Source organism: Enoplosus armatus, chromosome 3 (genome assembly GCF_043641665.1).
Source record: "Enoplosus armatus isolate fEnoArm2 chromosome 3, fEnoArm2.hap1, whole genome shotgun sequence".
NCBI classification, from domain to species: Eukaryota; Metazoa; Chordata; class Actinopteri; order Centrarchiformes; family Enoplosidae; genus Enoplosus; species Enoplosus armatus.
In genome coordinates, this window is record NC_092182.1 from 17,472,419 (window position 1) to 17,491,138 (window position 18,720).

The following is an 18,720-nucleotide window of genomic DNA, read 5'->3' on the forward strand; positions in this document are numbered from 1 at the left end:
ATTATTTTTAAACTTGTCGTCTTTGCGTCCTCTTAAAGCTGAATGTCCTCCTGGATGTAAAAGTGGTTCGAGAATGTTGGCTTAAGTCTCTTTTATTATTATCATTGAAAATGCTGTCGTTGCTGTTGTTACGTTTTGTTTATTGTTTTAAATTTTTTACAGACAAATAAACAAATAAATTGTCAAGTTAAAAATGTTGGAAAGGAAACAAAATAAATCAACAGCTTCTAAGCAGAATATCAGAATCCAGACTTGTTTTTTTTCCAACTTAAATAAGACAGATTTTATTCAAATGGTCCATGTTACTTTTACAACACGCCTGAGCTGACTGGTAAAGCTTGTGCACCCTCTCCAGATGGACGGATCGACTGGGAAATGACAGAGGAGGAGGATATAAAAAAAGAAAAAAGATAGAACTGCTCGGATAAATGATTGTATATACTGTAGTGTATAGGATTTTTTTTAAAGTAGAAAAATTGACAATTTTTTCAAGTTGCATAATGAGCCTATCACGTCATGCTTGCCAATGACTTCGGTTAGTAATAGAAATAACAATAGTACAGACTAGTTAAGTGGCCTTGTCCTTCTGAGTGCAATAAGACAGAGTAAATGTGCCTTCTGCATGTAACTTCTCTCTGGTAATGTCTGATTGGTCAAAGCACAATAAATAGTTTACAACTAGTGAGTACAGTTGAGATGCTAGAATACTGTATATTCTGTGACGGCAGGAAGACAAGCTTGGTTAAAACACACAAAAGCACATCTAGAATTACACCACAGAAGTTTTCATTCATAACCAGATAGTGCAGAAAAGGATCGTCTTTTTTATATATAGAAAAAGAGTCAAAGCAACATTCCATTTTTGTTGTAATTTGTTGTTTTTTTGTCAGTTTTTCCTTTTTTTTTCTTTTGATGTTAAAAATGCCAACAGCTTTGTGGGGCTGCGTGTGTCCCTCTGCTAGAGGAAAAGGAAATCGTTTGAACCAAAAAAAAAAAAAAATCTAAATTAAATAAAAACATAAAACACATTATATTCCAAATTTTAAGCAAAAACAAAAGAAAAAGTCTGATTTCCGTGCGGCACAGATAAGCCAAATATAACTTTGCAGATTTCTAATATGACTCGATTGCAGCCTTTTTGATGGTCACACATATTTTTAAAATATCAAGTCCTTTGAACAAACAGGTTTATCTAGAAGACAATTCACTGTAAAGGTCCTGATATCAGCCTTTGACTCGAGCCCTGACCCCAGGCCAGCGCTGAAGCACAGAAAAAAATAAAACACAATTAAAAAAAAAAGAGTTAAGAAGAAGAAGTAGTGAAAAAAGAATTAAATATTCCCCCTCTGTCACAAAAAGGAGGCCTCCGTTTAGAAAAGGCAAGCCACTCCAACTTGATCCCAACAATCATATAGAGTTATACTAAGATTCCACATTTACTACGTATTCCATTATATTTTGGTTTCTTTTTGTTTGTCAATCCTCTAAAAATATCTACAATATTTGAAAAGATAGCAGGCAAATTCCAGCACATGGTTTTTCAGTAATAACACACCAACACAGCTCTGGTCCTTCTGAGCTTCAGCCTCGCCTCTCTCCTTCTAGAAACCAGGAAGTTTATCTCTACGAGGTTGTAAACAAATTACATTCTCTTTAAGACATAAATAAGTCAAAGTATTTTGAGCCATTGAAGCAGGAACAAGGCAACATGCCGACAAACAAAGATAAACTCTCTCTAAATATATTTATATTTATAGAATATATCCCATAAATGCTATCATCATCATTATTATTTTGCGTTCCTCTTTTCCGACAGGTGCAAAACTACTGTGCAAGTTGAGCCCTACCACCTCGTTACACATTTCCGTTTATGGATGAAATAAATTTTTACAGTCGGGTACATGTTCATGCCACACAGAAGAGGGAACTTTGCAGGCCAGGAACTCATAGAAGCTGTCTTTAAAATAGTAGTCCGCCACCGGGCCTAGCCCATCAGAACGAAAGAACTCCAATAAAATTAAAACCCTTTTAAATAAAACTTGGGTAATGTACATTCATGCAGGAGCAACAATAATAATAACAATAATAATCAGAATGAGAATCAGAATAATAACAATGTTTTTCAATTTAATTTAAACTATTATCAGTATTGACAATGTTATTGTTGAGGAGAGGGAGTGTATGGGGAGTTTAGAGTCTGTCCTGTTTTGCAATTTTTACTCCTCAGCAGTGTCTCCCTCCTCATCATCGTCCTCCTCCCGGTGCCACTAAAGACACAGTTCATACACATGTGCAGTCAGCGACACGCTAATACAGTACATGCTAACACGCATATAGTCATACACACCACCGTCGCCGCCACCGTACACATACAACCACAAAAGCAGGATGGCTGTGTAGGTTTTGTGGCTTTGTTGCGCTTTTTTGATTGTATGTTAAGTATGTTTTTCTTTTCACCTTGCCATATTACTTTAGATTTTCTCCATTTCAAGAGGAGTGGAGAGCTTTAAGAGCTCAGGGTTAACAGGGAAGATGAAGATTTTAGCCACAGGACCTGTCCTGTGTAGGCGGTAAAAGGAGGTTGGGGGGAGTGGAGGGGCGGGGCCGTGAGATGAGAATTGGACTGGACTGGATGAAATATTGGGGGTGACAAGGTGTAAGGTTGCAGTTAAAGGTCTGGAGGAATTGGAGGAGCTGCCCCCAGACTGCAAGGAAACGACATTAGAGGTTAGAGCTGAGGTTAGGATCAGGGTTAGAGGCTGGTCTCCAAGCTGTGAAGAGGACTGGCGGGGCTGGAGGAAGCGGCTGATTTACTGGTGTCGATGGTGAGATTGATGCCACTGTCGATGGCGTTGTTATTCTTGTTGGGGGAAGAGGGCTGGCTGGAGTACTTCCCCCTCCTCCGAGCAGAATCATCGTCTGTGTCGTCGATGAGGGGGATGTTGGGCGTGGAGTCTTCTATCCTAAACTCGGGGTGTGTCATGAAGTTGTGGATGGATGATCTGGAGTCTGGTTTTTCCAGGCCTTCATAGAGGGAGCTACGGAATGCATTCACAACGCGGATCTGTCGTGAAAAAAAAGGAGGAAAGAGAAAGAAAAACGATGAGAGGTGATGCCAGAGACAAAATGGGAGGGCTGGAGGGACCCTCGGGATGAGAGGAAAGAGGGAGGTAGGACAGAGAAGGGACAGAGGGGAAGGAGAGAACCTCTCAATGGAGGATAAAGAGGTGAAGGTGAAGGAGCAACAAGAGAAAAGGCAACTGCAGTCTGTGTTCTGCTTTCACAAGATGACTACAGTTCACAAGTCACTCAATTTTGGCGTGCACTAAGAAAAGCCGTGAGGAACACAATCGTAAAAGAAAAAAACACAACAAAATCATACATTTCAAATACCAAAGCAACACAAACGCTCGTTGTAAGTATACGCTTTAGTCCAATGTGCTGTATACCTAGAAACAAGCCACGTTAATAAATGGAATGCTCACAGAAAAAATTAAAGGAGAATATCACATGCAGGTTTGAAGAAATCTGGTGGAGGAGGTCAGTAAGAAGGAAGGAGGTTAGATCTGAGAGATCCAATCAGGTGGTTTAAAAACTTCTGGAGGTACCAGAACACTGTCTGGGACAATAGCCACACAAGACTCTAAATGGGACACACAAACACACAAATATAGCACAGGGTGGGTAAAGCATGGTCCCAAACAGGGCAATGGAGAGAGTCGAACTCAAGCCTGCATGAGGAGGTTGGTTCGAATCGAGCATTGCGGTGTAAAACTCACAACAAAACGACACATCCAAAAAAAACAGTGGCATTTAGACAACGAGCAAACACAGCAGGTTAAGATATTATGAACACAGGAAGTAAACAAGAGGTAAAAACAAACAACATGCAACAAGACAACAGGACGGTGAAGAAGTGGACACCGGCACACAGACTGCTGACACAAAACACATGGAAGTGAATAATGAAAATAATAAGTTTACTGTCAGAGGTCTGACGGTCAAAGCATGTTTTCAACTCCATGCACGTCTAAATAAACACTCAAGTATACACCCCAAACAGCTATGTGAACCTTTAGTATCTGAATGTCAGTTCATTCAATTTGTGGATTTTTAGGAAAGTGTTGTTTTTACGTCACAAAATGACTTCGGCTGGATTATTTTGTGTTAATTCCATCTTGTTTTTAAGGATTTTTGTGAGCTGAAGCCATTAAAATGTTTATTATAGCAACATTTTAACCCAATGTTACTGAAATACATGGTCTAACAATTATTAAAATGTCAGTGAAAATAGTGAAAAAAGCTCCCACAATTTTAAAAATCTAGATGTGACGTCTTCAAAATGCTTGTTTTACCCAACCGACAATCCAAAACCCAAAAGCAATACATTTATATTAATATTAAACAGTAAATCCTCACACCTGCAAAGCTGTAACGAGGGAATGTCCCGTGTTTTTGGTTGATAAATGATTTAAACCATTTATCAATTATCACATTTTTTTTTCTCATCAATCATTTTAGCACTGAATATTTTGAATCCAAATTGCCTCTAAGTTGGCCCAAAATCTTATTATCTTATTATAAAATATCCCAACATTTTTTGTATAATATTATTATAGTTTTACTATTTTCCATGGGAAGTTGTACTAAAACAAATGCCACTTTGCACTCATATTATATATATAATTAATAAATAATAATAGGTTATGCACCCCAGTGTATTGTTGTACTTAAAATTACAAACATGTGTTTCATTAACAGTGCTGACAAAAGCCTCAAAGATATTAGGTTTTCAAATGTATGGGAATACTGTGAATAGTCTAACTGTAACTGTGGCAGAGAACGGTAGAAGGAGACAAAACAGATAAAGAAAAATAATAAGAGGAGGCCGTCTGGATGAGTGCATGTGACAGGATGTCTGACAAGTAACACTGATGGGGTGTCAGAAAAGGGTGGGGGGTTGAATTTACGTCGCTGGTGCTGCAGAGGATCTATGTCTGTAACTATGGCAACATGACAGTCAACTACACCGACAGTATGAAGCGACAAGACGGGATGAATTATTGGTGCAGTACTGCTTTATGGTGATTCTCCATTCCTGTCCACAGACCCTAAGCAGAATTTTACATCTGATTTTCATCAAGTAGATAAAGATTAGAGACAGTGTGCGTGAGTGTGTGTGTACAAGAGAAAGAAAGAAAGAAAGAAAGAAAGAGAAGATGGAGGTGGACAAAAACATTAAGTAGAGATAGTCCCTGACACTGACAGTTCCACCCTTGTGGGTAGATTTTAGTCGCACCATTTGGGGTCCCCATTTGAAAGAACATTTTGAAAGCTTGCAAAGTGGTTGCAAAGTGGCTATAGTTGGGTTTTTTAAAGTCTGCCACACAAACTGTAGCTTCCTTTGTGTTTTCTTGTCATTGAAGATGATGTGTCAGCTGGAGAATACATGAAATAGCAGGTAAAATTTGCTGCAGCTCAATTCAATGTGATTTCTCACAGATGAAATAAGACAACAGTGCGAGTTATACTTGAATGTTTACCCAGTCCCTTAGTGAGTTGATTGGAATTAGTTAATATTAATGTCTGTCAAGACATAACAATGGAAGGATTGGAGGATGGGATGTTTGGATGGGGGATGAGCAGAGGGAGACAAACTCACAACCTGAAATGTCACGCCGTGGGTATCACCCTTAGTCCTGCGCTCCTAGCACTCTGAGGAAACAAACACACATTCACCGATGAGAGGACAGTACACCCAAGCATGGGAGGAGATATCAAGATGAATTTGAAATCCAGTATGAACAGAAAAAAGAAGAGAGGAAATGAAAAAAGCAGATAGCAAGGAAGAACAAAAAAAAGACGAATCTTCAGAGATGCCAACCCCAAAAGGGAGATTGTCACAGTAATTTGTTTTCAGAATAATAAGCTGGACAATGTGCAGAGAAAAGTTACTTTTTGTTCACGACATGATGGCACCCCTGAAGTAAAGAGAGCAGAGAAGCAGACTGACAGAGTTCTGACTCACGGCCAGTAGTAGGAGGAGCAGTAGCAGCAGTAGTGCTTGTAGGAGAGGAAAGGGCATTGGACAAGGACACGTGACTAGGACTAGAAACATTGGTTACATCCTGGGTCTGGCTGGTGGTGGATGATTGGCGTCTCAGAGCCCCCGCCCCCTGAAAGGAGGTGCCACTCTTGAAGGTGTTGACTACATCAATCTGTGGGAGGAAAGCAGGACAGAAGAGGACAAATGGCTGCTCAGAGTGACAGAGACCAAATGACAACACAGGCTGACTGGTTGGGTGACTTTGGTGGTAAAGGGAGTACGAAGTGTCTCGATCATGACACAATGAGGGGGGGGGGGGGGGGGGGGGCAGCGAAAGGTCAGGGTGTAGTATCCCCTCAACGAAATGTTGAATTTGACTCACTCACAGTTCACCCAAATTACAAAAAAGCATCTCTTACCTCATCTCAAGATTTCTGCCACCACCCAAATATAAGGGCGGTGAATAGGTATTTCAGTTGTGTTGCTCACAGCATTCATAAATTACATTTAAAAACAGCAATGTGTCTTTCCAGACATAATGTCCTTCTCTCATTACTGTTTTTAATTGGATTACTTTGTACTGAGGAAATATAAAAACTACTGACAGTATATTGGGTGGATTATCCAGAGTAACAGGGACATTTTTAATGTTGTCAGCACCTCAGAAAAATGCCATTCACCTCCTTTGTATTGGGTGCCTGAAGACAGAAATCTCCAAACTTAAACAAAAACAAAACTATCTGCATGGCTAGATACCATAAGAGGTAAGGCAGAAAATTAGTTTGCTAATTTGGGTGAACCGACCCTTTAAAAAGACTTGCTAGTAGACGTATAGCATACAGATGCAGCCATTTACATCATTCAAGGTATTTTGTTTTGTAGTATCTCTGATCATTTTACTTCAGGAATCAGAGAAAAATGTTTATTACAACTTGGGTTTGATATTTTTGTAGCTCCGGCAATCGGTTCTATTGATTATGACAACATTGTACTCACTAAATAATAACTCAAATCTTGGAGTTAGACTAAAAAGCCAAAAAAATATTCCAACAGAGCAACAGGGGCAATGATTGGACAGGTTGTAAACAAGCTAAGTCAAACTGAGTGTACCCACTGTATTTGGTCGCAACAATCCGCCATTGAGTAGGAAAACCAGTGTTTACAGCTAGTTACAGCAAGTATAGTAGGTCAAAGATGAACCACTCTTTGCTCTGTAACCTCTGACGGATGTTTCAACAGTTTGTGTTGTAATTTTATAGTTTGCCTTCTTTTTCTCTTCCAAATAAATCTGCTTGTTGCCATGTTGGACTTTTTTTAGTGATGTCACTGCGATTCAAAATGTCAGCAAATAACTTGGCGAGTAACGAGTACAGTGTTATCACTACCGATCAAACCGATGGCTAAGCTCTGACACACAAAACCCAAGTTTTCATTTAATACTGAAGACCTGTATTTTTACTGTCTGTTAACCATGTTTGGCAGCCTCTGTAGGATGCTCGTGTCAAATTGTGGGATAGCTTCACCCTGGACCATTAGTGACACATCAGTGAGACTGACATCAAATCCAACACTCAGGCAGAACTGTCTTGAATATCACAGTGATAACGGTGTGCAGAGTTGGTCACAGTGAGAACAATTCAGTGAATATGTCCAGTTGTATTTAACCCCCGAGGTTTGACCGTCGATCTTCCACAGGTCCACTCTGGTGATTGCTTCAGTCCAGCGAGAGAAAGCTGCATCTTCATGTGCCTAAATAAATCATCTAGAGATAAAAATTACTTTAAGGCTGTTACTGACTAACATGAAGAACAAATAACATAGTCTAGCAGCTTTTTTCTTAGGGGTGAGCTTCTCAGGTAACGTCTGAAGTGGTGTGACTTCCTACTGAAAATTGATTATATGATAAAGACAAACACACAGTAAAACAAAAAGTCATGTTTTACATGTTGTTTATGCTTAACTGTCTAAACAAGTGTTTTTTTAGTTCAACCGTTTTAAATCAAAATTTGTTTCAGGTGGTATCAATCCAGCAAAATCTCTCTGTGAAGTGAAACAGCAAATTGCAACATGGGAATTGAACTTGTGTCCGTCTCGTGTCCTCACCTGGGTCTGAATGCGGTTGAGTCCTCTGAACCAGAGGATCTGTCCTCTCCTCAGCTCCCTCTCTGCATGGTCAATCTCTTCATTGTCTTCATTTACATCCTCCTCTGGTAACTCATCTTTCTGAGTTAACTGGCCTGCCCTCCGCAGGAAGCGCAACCTGCTGTTGGGTATGGTGGCTATCACCTAACCCATAGAAAAGACAGAGCACTGGGTCAAAAGGAAAGATGACAAGCATACAGTACAGTAGAGATACGCTGAGGAAGAATAAAACATGGTAAACTACAATAAAAGCAAGAAAACAAGCACAGCGGGAAAATAGAAAGACAGAGAAACAGATGAGTTTGCATGTTACCTGTCCCCAGACAAGCTCTCCCAGCCCGAGGAAAACACACCACATCCACTTTTCCAGGTCCAGCGGTTGACAGCTGAATGGCTTCCCTCCAAACTGCACAATCACAATCTACACAAAGCAAAGCATGAGCCATGAAAATACATAGAGAGGAAAAATAATGTAAATTTGACATGCAAAATCAAATTATTTGCATCTGCTTACCTGCATAGCAAAAGTGCCAAAAACAATAGAGCAGAAGATGGGGTTCCTGAAGATACCATCGAAGACGTTCCTCTCTCCGTGGATTTTGCGGGCATTTATCTCATTAAAGAGCTGCATCATGACGAAAGTGTTGAAGATGATGGTGTAGTGCTCAGATGGAGGAGAGTGGAGAGGAGCATTGCGCCCACTGTCAATGTCAAAGATCTGCTCACCTACAGGGGGAAAGAAAATAGACAATTACTATGATGTCATTGACCCATATTGTCTCATCATTGAGGTACAGAACCCCTGATGTACCGTAGAGCAAAATTATAGTCCGTACCAACAAAGAGCAGAGTGAAGATGATGATGAGCTGATAGACTCCGTGTCCGAGGATGTTCTTTGTCATGGTGCTGGAGATGAGAGGCTTGTTGCGACCGTATGGCTTCCTCTTCAGCAGAGACTCTGTGGGAGGCTCCGTCGCCAGGGCCAGAGATGCGAAAGTATCCATGATCAGGTTCACCCACAGCATCTGCACTGCCTTCAGGGGGGAATCCTGGGAAAATGCAACGGAAATAGCAATTAAGAACCAATAACTTCAGTACAACCAGGGGTAGAAAGTAACTAATAACCAGTACTACTATAATTGATCTGTATTTCACTATCTTCTAAAATAAGCAATATGCAAACTGGGGACGTGGCAGTTCATGGTTGGTGCCCCAACTCCAAGGCCACCAGGGAGCCCCGTGGCACTATCAGTCAGAACAGGTGCACCCCAACAAGCCATGACAATCTCAACAGCAGAGCACGAAAAGTAATTCCAGCCACAGATGGACATATTAACAAATCTTTGATTTAGTACCTGAGAAAATGTGACCCTGAGCAGTCTGCAAAAGAACTACTTTTCATGCCGTAGTATTTTCATTGTAGTAGATCTGTATTTACCTACAGAAAGGTGCTATTGCACAATTGCTCATGCAAAGTTGTTCATTTACTCCACCCCCAGATGCTACACATGCCCACACACACAAACCCCTCTGACCTGTGTGATGCAGGCACCAGTGAAAGCCACTATGACGGCCACAACGTTGACAGTAAGCTGGAACTGAAGAAACTTGGAGATGCTGTCGTAGACGTTCCGGCCCCACATTACTGCCTTGACAATGCTGCTGAAGTTATCATCAGTCAGAATGATATCAGACGCCTCCTTGGCCACATCTGTACCAGCAATACCCTGGAGGAGTGCAAAAAAAGGTGGTCAGATAGAAACTAGGGTTTTCTAGTAAACAACTCTGGTAATTCTAAATTTGCTGATCATCTATTGCATCATACTGCTCTATTCCTCAGCTTTCAACATAAAAAATTGAAAGAAATCTTTCAATTAGCCACTGGACACGACTCAGCTCTGATGATGGATAATAATGCTGACTAATTAAGGGGTCAGTGTGTGTGTGTATGTGTGTGTGTTGGTGGTTTGATGACGGGAGGCTCCATATTTATGGGAGGAACAGGACATCCTTTCTGATCATGTTTTATGTGTTATGGGATGAGTGGCAGGATGCAACACCCTCATAAACAGTAGTGAAATAAAAATTATGATTTGTGTTTAGGAAAATAAACATACAAATATGATTATAAAGTCTGAGGCTGATCTTTAGTACATTTATTGTCACAATAGCCAATTAAAGAGAGGAGTTTTCTTATAAACAAACAAAAGTTATGTTTACATTCAGTGTTTTTCACCAAAAGGCATTGTGTGTATCCTTGAGGTCTGACAATTGTGATAAATGCATTCCCTTCCTCATAAAACATTTACAAAGTTTGAAACCTGCATTGTTTACATTCATGTTTACTAGCTTGCAGACTTCTACTGTCTTTGCTGGCACATTGCTGGATTTCTTGGCGCATTACCACCACTGGTAAATCTGTAGAATAGTGTGACACCATCGGCAGGAATGTGCATCGTGTCACCCGTGTGCACCTGCGTGCGGATTTGCATCCTCATGTGCATGCGTAAGACAAATAAAATGGGACCCACTAATTTAAAAAACTGCTCCATAGTCCTATTAGAGGTCAAAAACTCAGGATAACTTAAACTACCAGCTACAACAGGCATAGGACATGCCTCCTTCAAACCTTAGTCGTAACAGAACTTGCTGTGATTGAGAGAGTATGAAAAGTAGTTAACAAAAAAGGTTGGGAACCACATCCTTATGTTATTGGACAGAGGAGGAAATGCTGCTCTGGATGAGCCAAATTATTTAATTTGTGAAGGGAGAAGAAATAGAGAAGGAATGGCCAAACAGCCAAATAATAAATAATACAAATACATACAAAACAGTGGGTTACACAACAGAATCAGTATTGTTTATTGTTTCCAGTAGTCTGTAGTCTGAAAAATATAATGTACTGCAGAGAAATTGTGTGATATGAGAAATCCACTAGGGGGAGCTCCTAATCTACACAGCCAGAGGCAGATTGCCTGAGAAGAAACCCCAAATACTGCAGAGGTGAGATCAATCTCTAAAGAAGGCAGGAAAGATACAAACAGAAAAAAATTGGAAAATTGGGTTCGCTCACCATGGCAAAGCCGACATCAGCTTTTTTTAGTGCAGGTCCATCATTGGTCCCATCTCCTGTCACAGCCACCACCTGCCTCTGGTCTACCATAGTACTGTCAATAATACCTGTCAAACGCACATAAACAAAGCAGCACATGCAGCAGTGCACATACATTAAATACAACAGCCCTAATGATAGTGTGTACTTACAACAACAATCTTGATCAGAAAAATATCAGTTATTTACTGCCTTTGCAAAACTCTGATAATTTCTATGCTTGGTAAAGTATGTGTGTGTTGATGAACTGATGAACAATGTAAAAACAAGGTGAGTTTCATCTTGATCAGCAGTAATTAATATGAAATAGTGCAACCGGCTCACCTTTGACGAGTGTGTGTTTGTCGGTTGGGGAAGATCTGGCCAGAACTCGGAGTTTTGGCCAAACCTTGTCAATACGCTCCTGTTCCACCTGGACACGCACACGTATGTCCATACACACACACACACACACACACACACACACACACACACACACAGAAAGAAAAGGACAGGTGGTTGTGTTTTAGGTCTAGGTTTAGAGAGGTATCTTTCTCTCTCCTGAGCTCAGCCTCTCTCACTCTCTGGCTCACTTGGACAGTAGTTACTGTACCTCTCCTTTCTCGTTGCGGATCCTCCTGTTGAACTCTTTGCCATCGATGCAGAGGAAGTCCTCTCCGGGGTGGATGATGCCACACTTGATGGCTATGGCCCTGGCTGTGTTTATGTTGTCTCCTGTCACCATGCGCACTGTGATGCCTGCACGCTGGCACTTCTGGATAGCATCGGGCACCTAAAGAGTTATACAGGAACACATGCGCAAAATGATTTGGAACAGCAGAAATATGTATAAGGATATGTATGTAGATAGTGCACACACACAAATAAACCTGCAATAACTGATGTGTTGGCCACTTGGGGGCAGCGGAAACAAGCTGTAAACACAACACTGACATATTATCATCTTCTAAATTGATTTGGTGAACTTGTTAGCAAACAGCTACTTATTTACACATCCAGTAGACATGGATTAGCATTCAGTTGCAGTTGTATTTCTAGCCACCTGGTGGTTTTGGTCTCCACTCATTCCTGAGACAAATATCTGGCTCTTGCTGCTAGAAGCTCCACTGTGTTCACCAGCTAGTCGCTTACTTTGTCAGTCTGCCATTTGGTGCTGGGTCGGTAACATACAGTCAGTTTTATCGCTGAAAAAAAAAGACAACGCTACAGTATGAGAGTGGTGAGATTGAATCGAAACTGTGGCTTCGAAAACCAAAACAATGAGCTGAAAAACGCTATAAAGTTCAGTAGATCTGAGAGGCACTGCAGAGCTGGGTGATAATTCTCTTTGTCACTTCGAGCAACCCCTTTCACATAAAAAGAAGAGGAAGAATTACTTTTATCAAACCACCTTGGGGGGCATTTCTTCACTCCATTTATTATTTTTTACACACACACACACAACACACACACACACACACAGGTCCGAAATACACACATGCACAAACAGGACCCATACACATGCTGTTAGGGAGAGATGTTAGAGTGATGGGGCTGCCACATAGTTAGACGCCTAGAGCAGTTTTGGGGTGTGGTGCCTTGCTCCAGCTGCCAGTCCACACTCTGCACCATGGACCGTGCTGGACTTGGACTGCCCACCCTCTCTACAGACTGAGCTATTGCTGCCCCTGAGCTACTGCTGCCCCAAGTAGTCATGTGATCCATTGTTCCAATAAAAATATTGATTAGAGCCACTTTAAGAACATACCAACAGCAACAATACTGCTATCTTTGACAGACAAAACACACACATACAGGTATACGTACAAAACAAATCTAATTCCATTATATAATTTTCTGCCACCTTTGTCCCTTTTTGTACTAACGAGATATGTAACGCATTTTATCTCCAGATAGTAGTCCAGTAGAATAACTGGGAGACATTACCGTATGGAGATTGATTTGTGGTGAAAGCAAAAGCAAAAGCAGAGTAATAATTCAGAAACACATCTTCTTCCTGACAAAGGTCAGTGTGGGCGAGCACTGCTCTCCAAACCCACACATAAACAAACGTGTGCACACATACAGTAACAGAAACTCACATCCATTTGCACATACACGCAGGCCTGGGATTCGCTTTATCTTTTTCTCTCTGACACACAAACTCGGAGGCAGGAGTATGCACACTTTCCACTTCACACTCACAGACACTTGGGCATATTGCACATACACATGGGAGCATGCTTGTACTCACAAATACACACACACACACACACACATGCAAAGTACAACATAGGATGGAAGAGTAAATGAATCCACCAACGCAATGTATAAACATATTGGACATTAAACTGCCGAATCAAGCTGCTCATGTGTGTAAAACAAGAAGGATTTAACTAATTTAAAGGGAGCGGATTACAAAGTAGATCTATACAGTGGAGGAGGGCAGGTCTTTAATGAGCTGGAAGTTAAACAAACAGAAACACATAATTTCATCCTACTTGTAATTTCACATGTTATCATTAAAAACACATGTTGTATGCCTCATCACAGATAGCTTTGATGTAACTTTTGATCGACAGCAGCCACATATGAAATGTATGATATCATTTTAAATACCAAAACCAACTATAAGCAATAGTGGATAAAAATGGAGAGTCTTAAAGTCAATTCGCTGACTCAGTAATGTCCGTTATACAATATGATTGCAATATTTACAACATTTGCTAACATTAGCCACCATAAGCTACCGGTCATACCAAACCAAATAAGGCTATAGCAGCAAAACTATTGACTGTACTGAAGGGAGCAAGGGTGTGTTTTATTGCTTCTAATTTCCACCTTTAATGGTCTCACCTTAAAGATTAGAAGTGCAATGCTTTAAAAAGTACTTCAAATTAATCAAACCAAATTAACTGCTTTAAACTATTCAAGTCTTCAATGGACACCAGTCAGATTATTTCAAGGACTTCAGACAAAAACAACCAAATATAATATATATTTAAAAAAAACCCAATGAAGGCAAGTTAGCTTTTCATCTTATCACTTACACAAAATAAAACACTAAATAAGAAATTTGAATCTAGCTATAATTTTGCACCAATTTCCCAATGAGGAGGAGGTCAAGGAGGTTGAAACTGACAACAATTTATTCAAAAATTATGCACTCAGAGGCCTATTAACACCAGTATTCAAACATGATGTGATGGAACAAAGAGCACAAGCTACATTATTTCATTAGTTGTTAGTTTTAAGTAATGTGATCTGACAAAATACAGAAGCTCCTGCAGTCAATATTGTGGCAAGTGGAGCAAGTTATTACATCCTGCTTTCTCTGCTCTCATCTGAAGTCATTGTTATCAAGATATCAAGTTCCTGTCTGCCTCTCTGTCATCCCTGCTGTCTTTTTTACTCTCCTTTTCCTTTGGATTCACACTGCTCTAGTTGACTGGTCACCCGAAAGAGGAGGTGGAGAGAAGAGGAGAGAAGAGTGGAGGCTTATTAAAAATACAATCTGGCCCGACAGAGGAAGAGGGTAGGAGGCTAGTAGGTGAGACTGAAAAACAAGCCTCTCGTGTCTCTAATACAGATCTGGTTACACTCTCGCTTTCCTCCGTCTCTCTCCTTACCCGTCTTCCTTCTCCTGCGGCCCATCATCCCTCTGACATGAATCCGATTTTGAATCTGTTTATCTTTCTCTGCCTCTATCTTTCCGTCTTCTCTTTCTTTTCCTCTTCTCTCTCTCTTGTCTCTCTGGGGGCAACCCTACAGAGCAGCCAGTTATTAAAAGAACATCGCATTCTGGAGGAAGAAATCTGAGACTAATAAACAAACCAAAAAACAAGTTTACCACTCTGTGTGACCTTTTTAGCAAAGCTGAGAGTCATCACATTTCCAGTATTAGCCAGTCTTACTAAGAGACCTGGCAAGATGTTACTGGAGTGCAGCGGTGTGCAGTGCACTGCTTTTCCACGCCAGTTATTGAAAATGTCAGATGTTAAGTGACTTCTGCGGTGGAAGAAAAGGGAAATGTCGCAAACTGCCAATTCTGGAGCGATGCAAAGGATTATATTACTGTAACACCTAAAGTGTGAATTACAAATCACAAATGTTGCAGCATTTGCAGAAATCTGCTTTGTTGCATGTCAAATATATGCAATATTTGGCTTTTTTACCTGCAGATTTCTTCAGTTTTTTTTTTTTTTCAGGACATAAAGAATAAAATTAAATAAAGAACATTAAATAACACTGTGATACAAAAGGAGTTTCTTGTTAGCTCGTCTATTTGTTCCAAATATTGTCTGCTTATGCACTTTGAGGACGATGGTTCCTGCTTTTCCTCTTCTTCTCTCTGTACTTATTTATTTTATGTAGGTCTGTTCAGATGCTTACATAACTCAGCTTCAGACAGGAAGAGAGAGCGAGAGAGAGAGAGCGAGAGAGAGAGAGAAAAACAGAGCAACCAGAGAAAGGTGAGATTCAAACCCTACAATATGGAGAGAGGTGGAAAGGAGAAAACATGATGGGAGAGGTTGAAAGAGAGACCTTGTTAGAGAGTGAGGGGGGGGTTGGAAAAAAAGATGAAAGGAAGAAGTTGAATAATGCAGTAGTCAGTTAGCTTCCTGCTTCCCTGTACCTGCACAGGAGCTGTCAAGTGAGGTCAGTTTTCCTACTGTACACCGATACCTCTTTCCATCCGACTTTCTTTCTCCCAAATACATCCCTCCTTTTCTTCAAGTGGAATTCATTTTAAGACTTCTACAGCTGAGGAAGCAGTTTCTTGATACATCACTTATTTTGTTAAATTTGTCTTCAACAGAGCTGAAAGAAGTGCTCAAAGTAAAAATAAGCAATAAGACAATGGGAAAAGTACTATTACTATGTGAATTAAGTGAATTAATGATGTCTTAACATACATACATTTTTTTATGTTGTCAATGGCTCGGGTGGAGTTTAAACTCTAGCAGTGCATCACATTGTCACTGTTATGAGCAAACTTAGGCTCCGAATTAGGACATTTTCAGATTACGTGCTCCACTGCAGAATGAGAGTATATTTTAACCTCTTACCCTTTCTAAAACTGTCTGTCATTGTTCCTTAAAGTTGACATTTTGGAGATGTTTTGTGATCTTATTTTATGCTCGATGTAAAATCTTCATCTGCAAACTGACTAGTAAACACAGCTGTCAAAAATGAAGCCTCCTTATGAACTACAGTAGAGTTAAAGTATACACTGGAAATACTCAAGTGATGTAGCAGCACCTTCACTGTAGTATAGTAAATGTGCTTAGTCACAAGGCTTTTTTGGGGTTTTGGTTTGAACAGGTCGACACTTTAATGTCTGGTACTGTCTAGTACTCTAGTAATCTCACTCGGCATCTGTGCAGTAATGTCCTCGAGCTGTGTCTCACCCAGAAATTGCACATTTGAGGACCCAATATAATAAATCAAAATATAAAAATATTTTCTAATAATACAGTATAAATTCACTATATGTAGCATTGTAACTGCAACACATATAAGTGGCAAGTGCATGTTATAAACTAATATGTAATATTGTGTATATACACAAACTGAGCAGCACATATTCAGTCCTAAATCAGCTAAAGTTGATTGGCCCAGTCTGAAGGGTGCATTTCATAAATCAATAATCATTTAGTGGAGCAATCATCAGTGAAGCAATTGATCATACAGACACCCAAATGTCACGTCTTTCAGATGACACATGAACCCTCTCTGTTAGCTCACTGTTCAGGCTGCTGCTTTGTTCACTCTTTGTCCCCACAGCTCCTCCTGTTTAGATCTGACATTATAATTTATGACATGAGATTGAGATTAAATGCTTCCTCACACAAGTCAACAGAAAAAAAATATTATAATAACATAACCATTAATAAATGTGCAACCATAAATAGGTGAGCTTTCTTAACTGAAATAACATCAAATTCAAATATTTCTGTTCCGTTCAGACATTTTGTAAAGTTTGATTTAAACAAAAGATTGATTACATGGAATGATCGCGATGTTTATGTGTCTTAATCTGGGTTTTCTAGGAAAAAACTGGATTAACTCTGCCGACTGAATAGAGGTTTATTAACAATCCCAGGATTCGAAATCGAGGGAAATTTAAGGAAAACTGCATTGAAGAGGTAATTGAGAGTCGATTCTGTTCCTATACTGTATATAGTTTGTGCAATTAAGTCTTCAAATACTGATTTAATTGTCCAATCTTCCATCACACACATTCTTTAGGAGGCTTACATAGAGTAATTAGGGGTCTATGCCGCCTCTTTCTATAAATACTTCCATCCAACTGTACTACATTAATAACACATGTACTTTTCTCCCAGTCTGAAGCAATTAATTATTTTCGTAAATGTTTCACCTCCTCAATAAATTTCATTCTGATATTTTGAGAAAGATATTAAATTATTATAAAATAATAATCTTTATCTATCTATATCTATACCCATTTCATGCCACACAATCTAGCTATGTAATATTAAACAGTTGTACAGTACGTCTGCTCTTGTAACAGCAAAATATTTTCTATGCCGTCACTCAAAAAAAGATTTTCTACTGACTTTTTCAAACACAGTGTTGACATACAGGATGCAATTGACTTTGCTGTGTATCATGTCTAGGTTGTGTCTTGGTCAAATGTCTCAGTTATTACAGAACTGTATGTAGAAAAGCCTAAATACCCTCACAAATACAGGTATGAAAACTGCAAGCATAGTAGAGAGAGTTGTTAGAGAACACTTGTTTGATGTATGATACTTAATTCGTTCCTGGTGCAGCGTACACAAGTAACACGGAAGAGATACTTGAAAAAAAATTGAATTTTTTTTATATTATAATATGTGTGAATGTATAAATATGCCCATTTGCCCAACATCCACTCCTCTCAGCATGCCACCAAAATGCCTCACGCTCTCCTACCTCTGGCCTGACTGGATCCTCTATCCCAACGACACAGATGGCTGTGAGGTCACTGAGGATGTTGTTTTCATCATCCCAGTTGGGCTCAGGATCACCGGAGAAGTCTCGGTACCCCACACAGATGGTCCTCAGGCCATCGCACGCCATGGGCTCGATCACCTTCTTCACCATCTCGTCCTTGTCCCGTGGACGGAAAACCCTCGGCTCACCCACCTCGTTCAGGACATGGCTACATCTGTAATTAAGGGTGGAGTGGTGGTTTAAAATCGTGTAATGTAACTTTGGTATTCTCAAAGAAGAATCCTGGCCTTTGCAGGATGATCATGACCAGTTAAAGGAATAGTTTCACATTCAATATGAAGCTACATCCAGCAGCCGGTTAGCTTAGCTTAGCATAAATACTAGAAACAGGGGGCAACAGCTAGCCTGCAGCTATATCCCTACAGCTTACTAATTAATGTTAAATCTAGCTTGTTTAATCTGCACAACAAAAGAATG

The 18,720-nt window shown here is 40.0% G+C and overlaps 1 protein-coding gene across 8 annotated transcripts in view; it reads right to left on the reverse strand.

The window, feature by feature from the left end:
* Window positions 1-2,752: 2,752 nt before the first annotated feature.
* Window positions 2,753-18,720, reverse strand: part of atp2b2 (ATPase plasma membrane Ca2+ transporting 2) — a 64,986-nt gene continuing 49,018 nt past the window's right edge. For 7 of the 8 annotated variants that reach the window (XM_070903275.1, XM_070903272.1, XM_070903269.1 and 4 more), the window contains 10 exons: window positions 18,223-18,457; window positions 11,894-12,073; window positions 11,626-11,713; window positions 11,263-11,369; window positions 9,725-9,916; window positions 9,025-9,238; window positions 8,703-8,914; window positions 8,502-8,609; window positions 8,150-8,332; window positions 2,753-3,064 (listed from right to left, as the gene is read on the reverse strand). In XM_070903275.1, the coding sequence (XP_070759376.1) occupies window positions 2,753-3,064; window positions 8,150-8,332; window positions 8,502-8,609; window positions 8,703-8,914; window positions 9,025-9,238; window positions 9,725-9,916; window positions 11,263-11,369; window positions 11,626-11,713; window positions 11,894-12,073; window positions 18,223-18,457 (1,831 nt within the window). Of the gene's footprint in view, window positions 3,065-6,125; window positions 6,219-8,149; window positions 8,333-8,501; window positions 8,610-8,702; window positions 8,915-9,024; window positions 9,239-9,724; window positions 9,917-11,262; window positions 11,370-11,625; window positions 11,714-11,893; window positions 12,074-18,222; window positions 18,458-18,720 lie in introns of all 8 variants that reach the window. The other variant, XM_070903270.1, reaches the window with a different exon arrangement.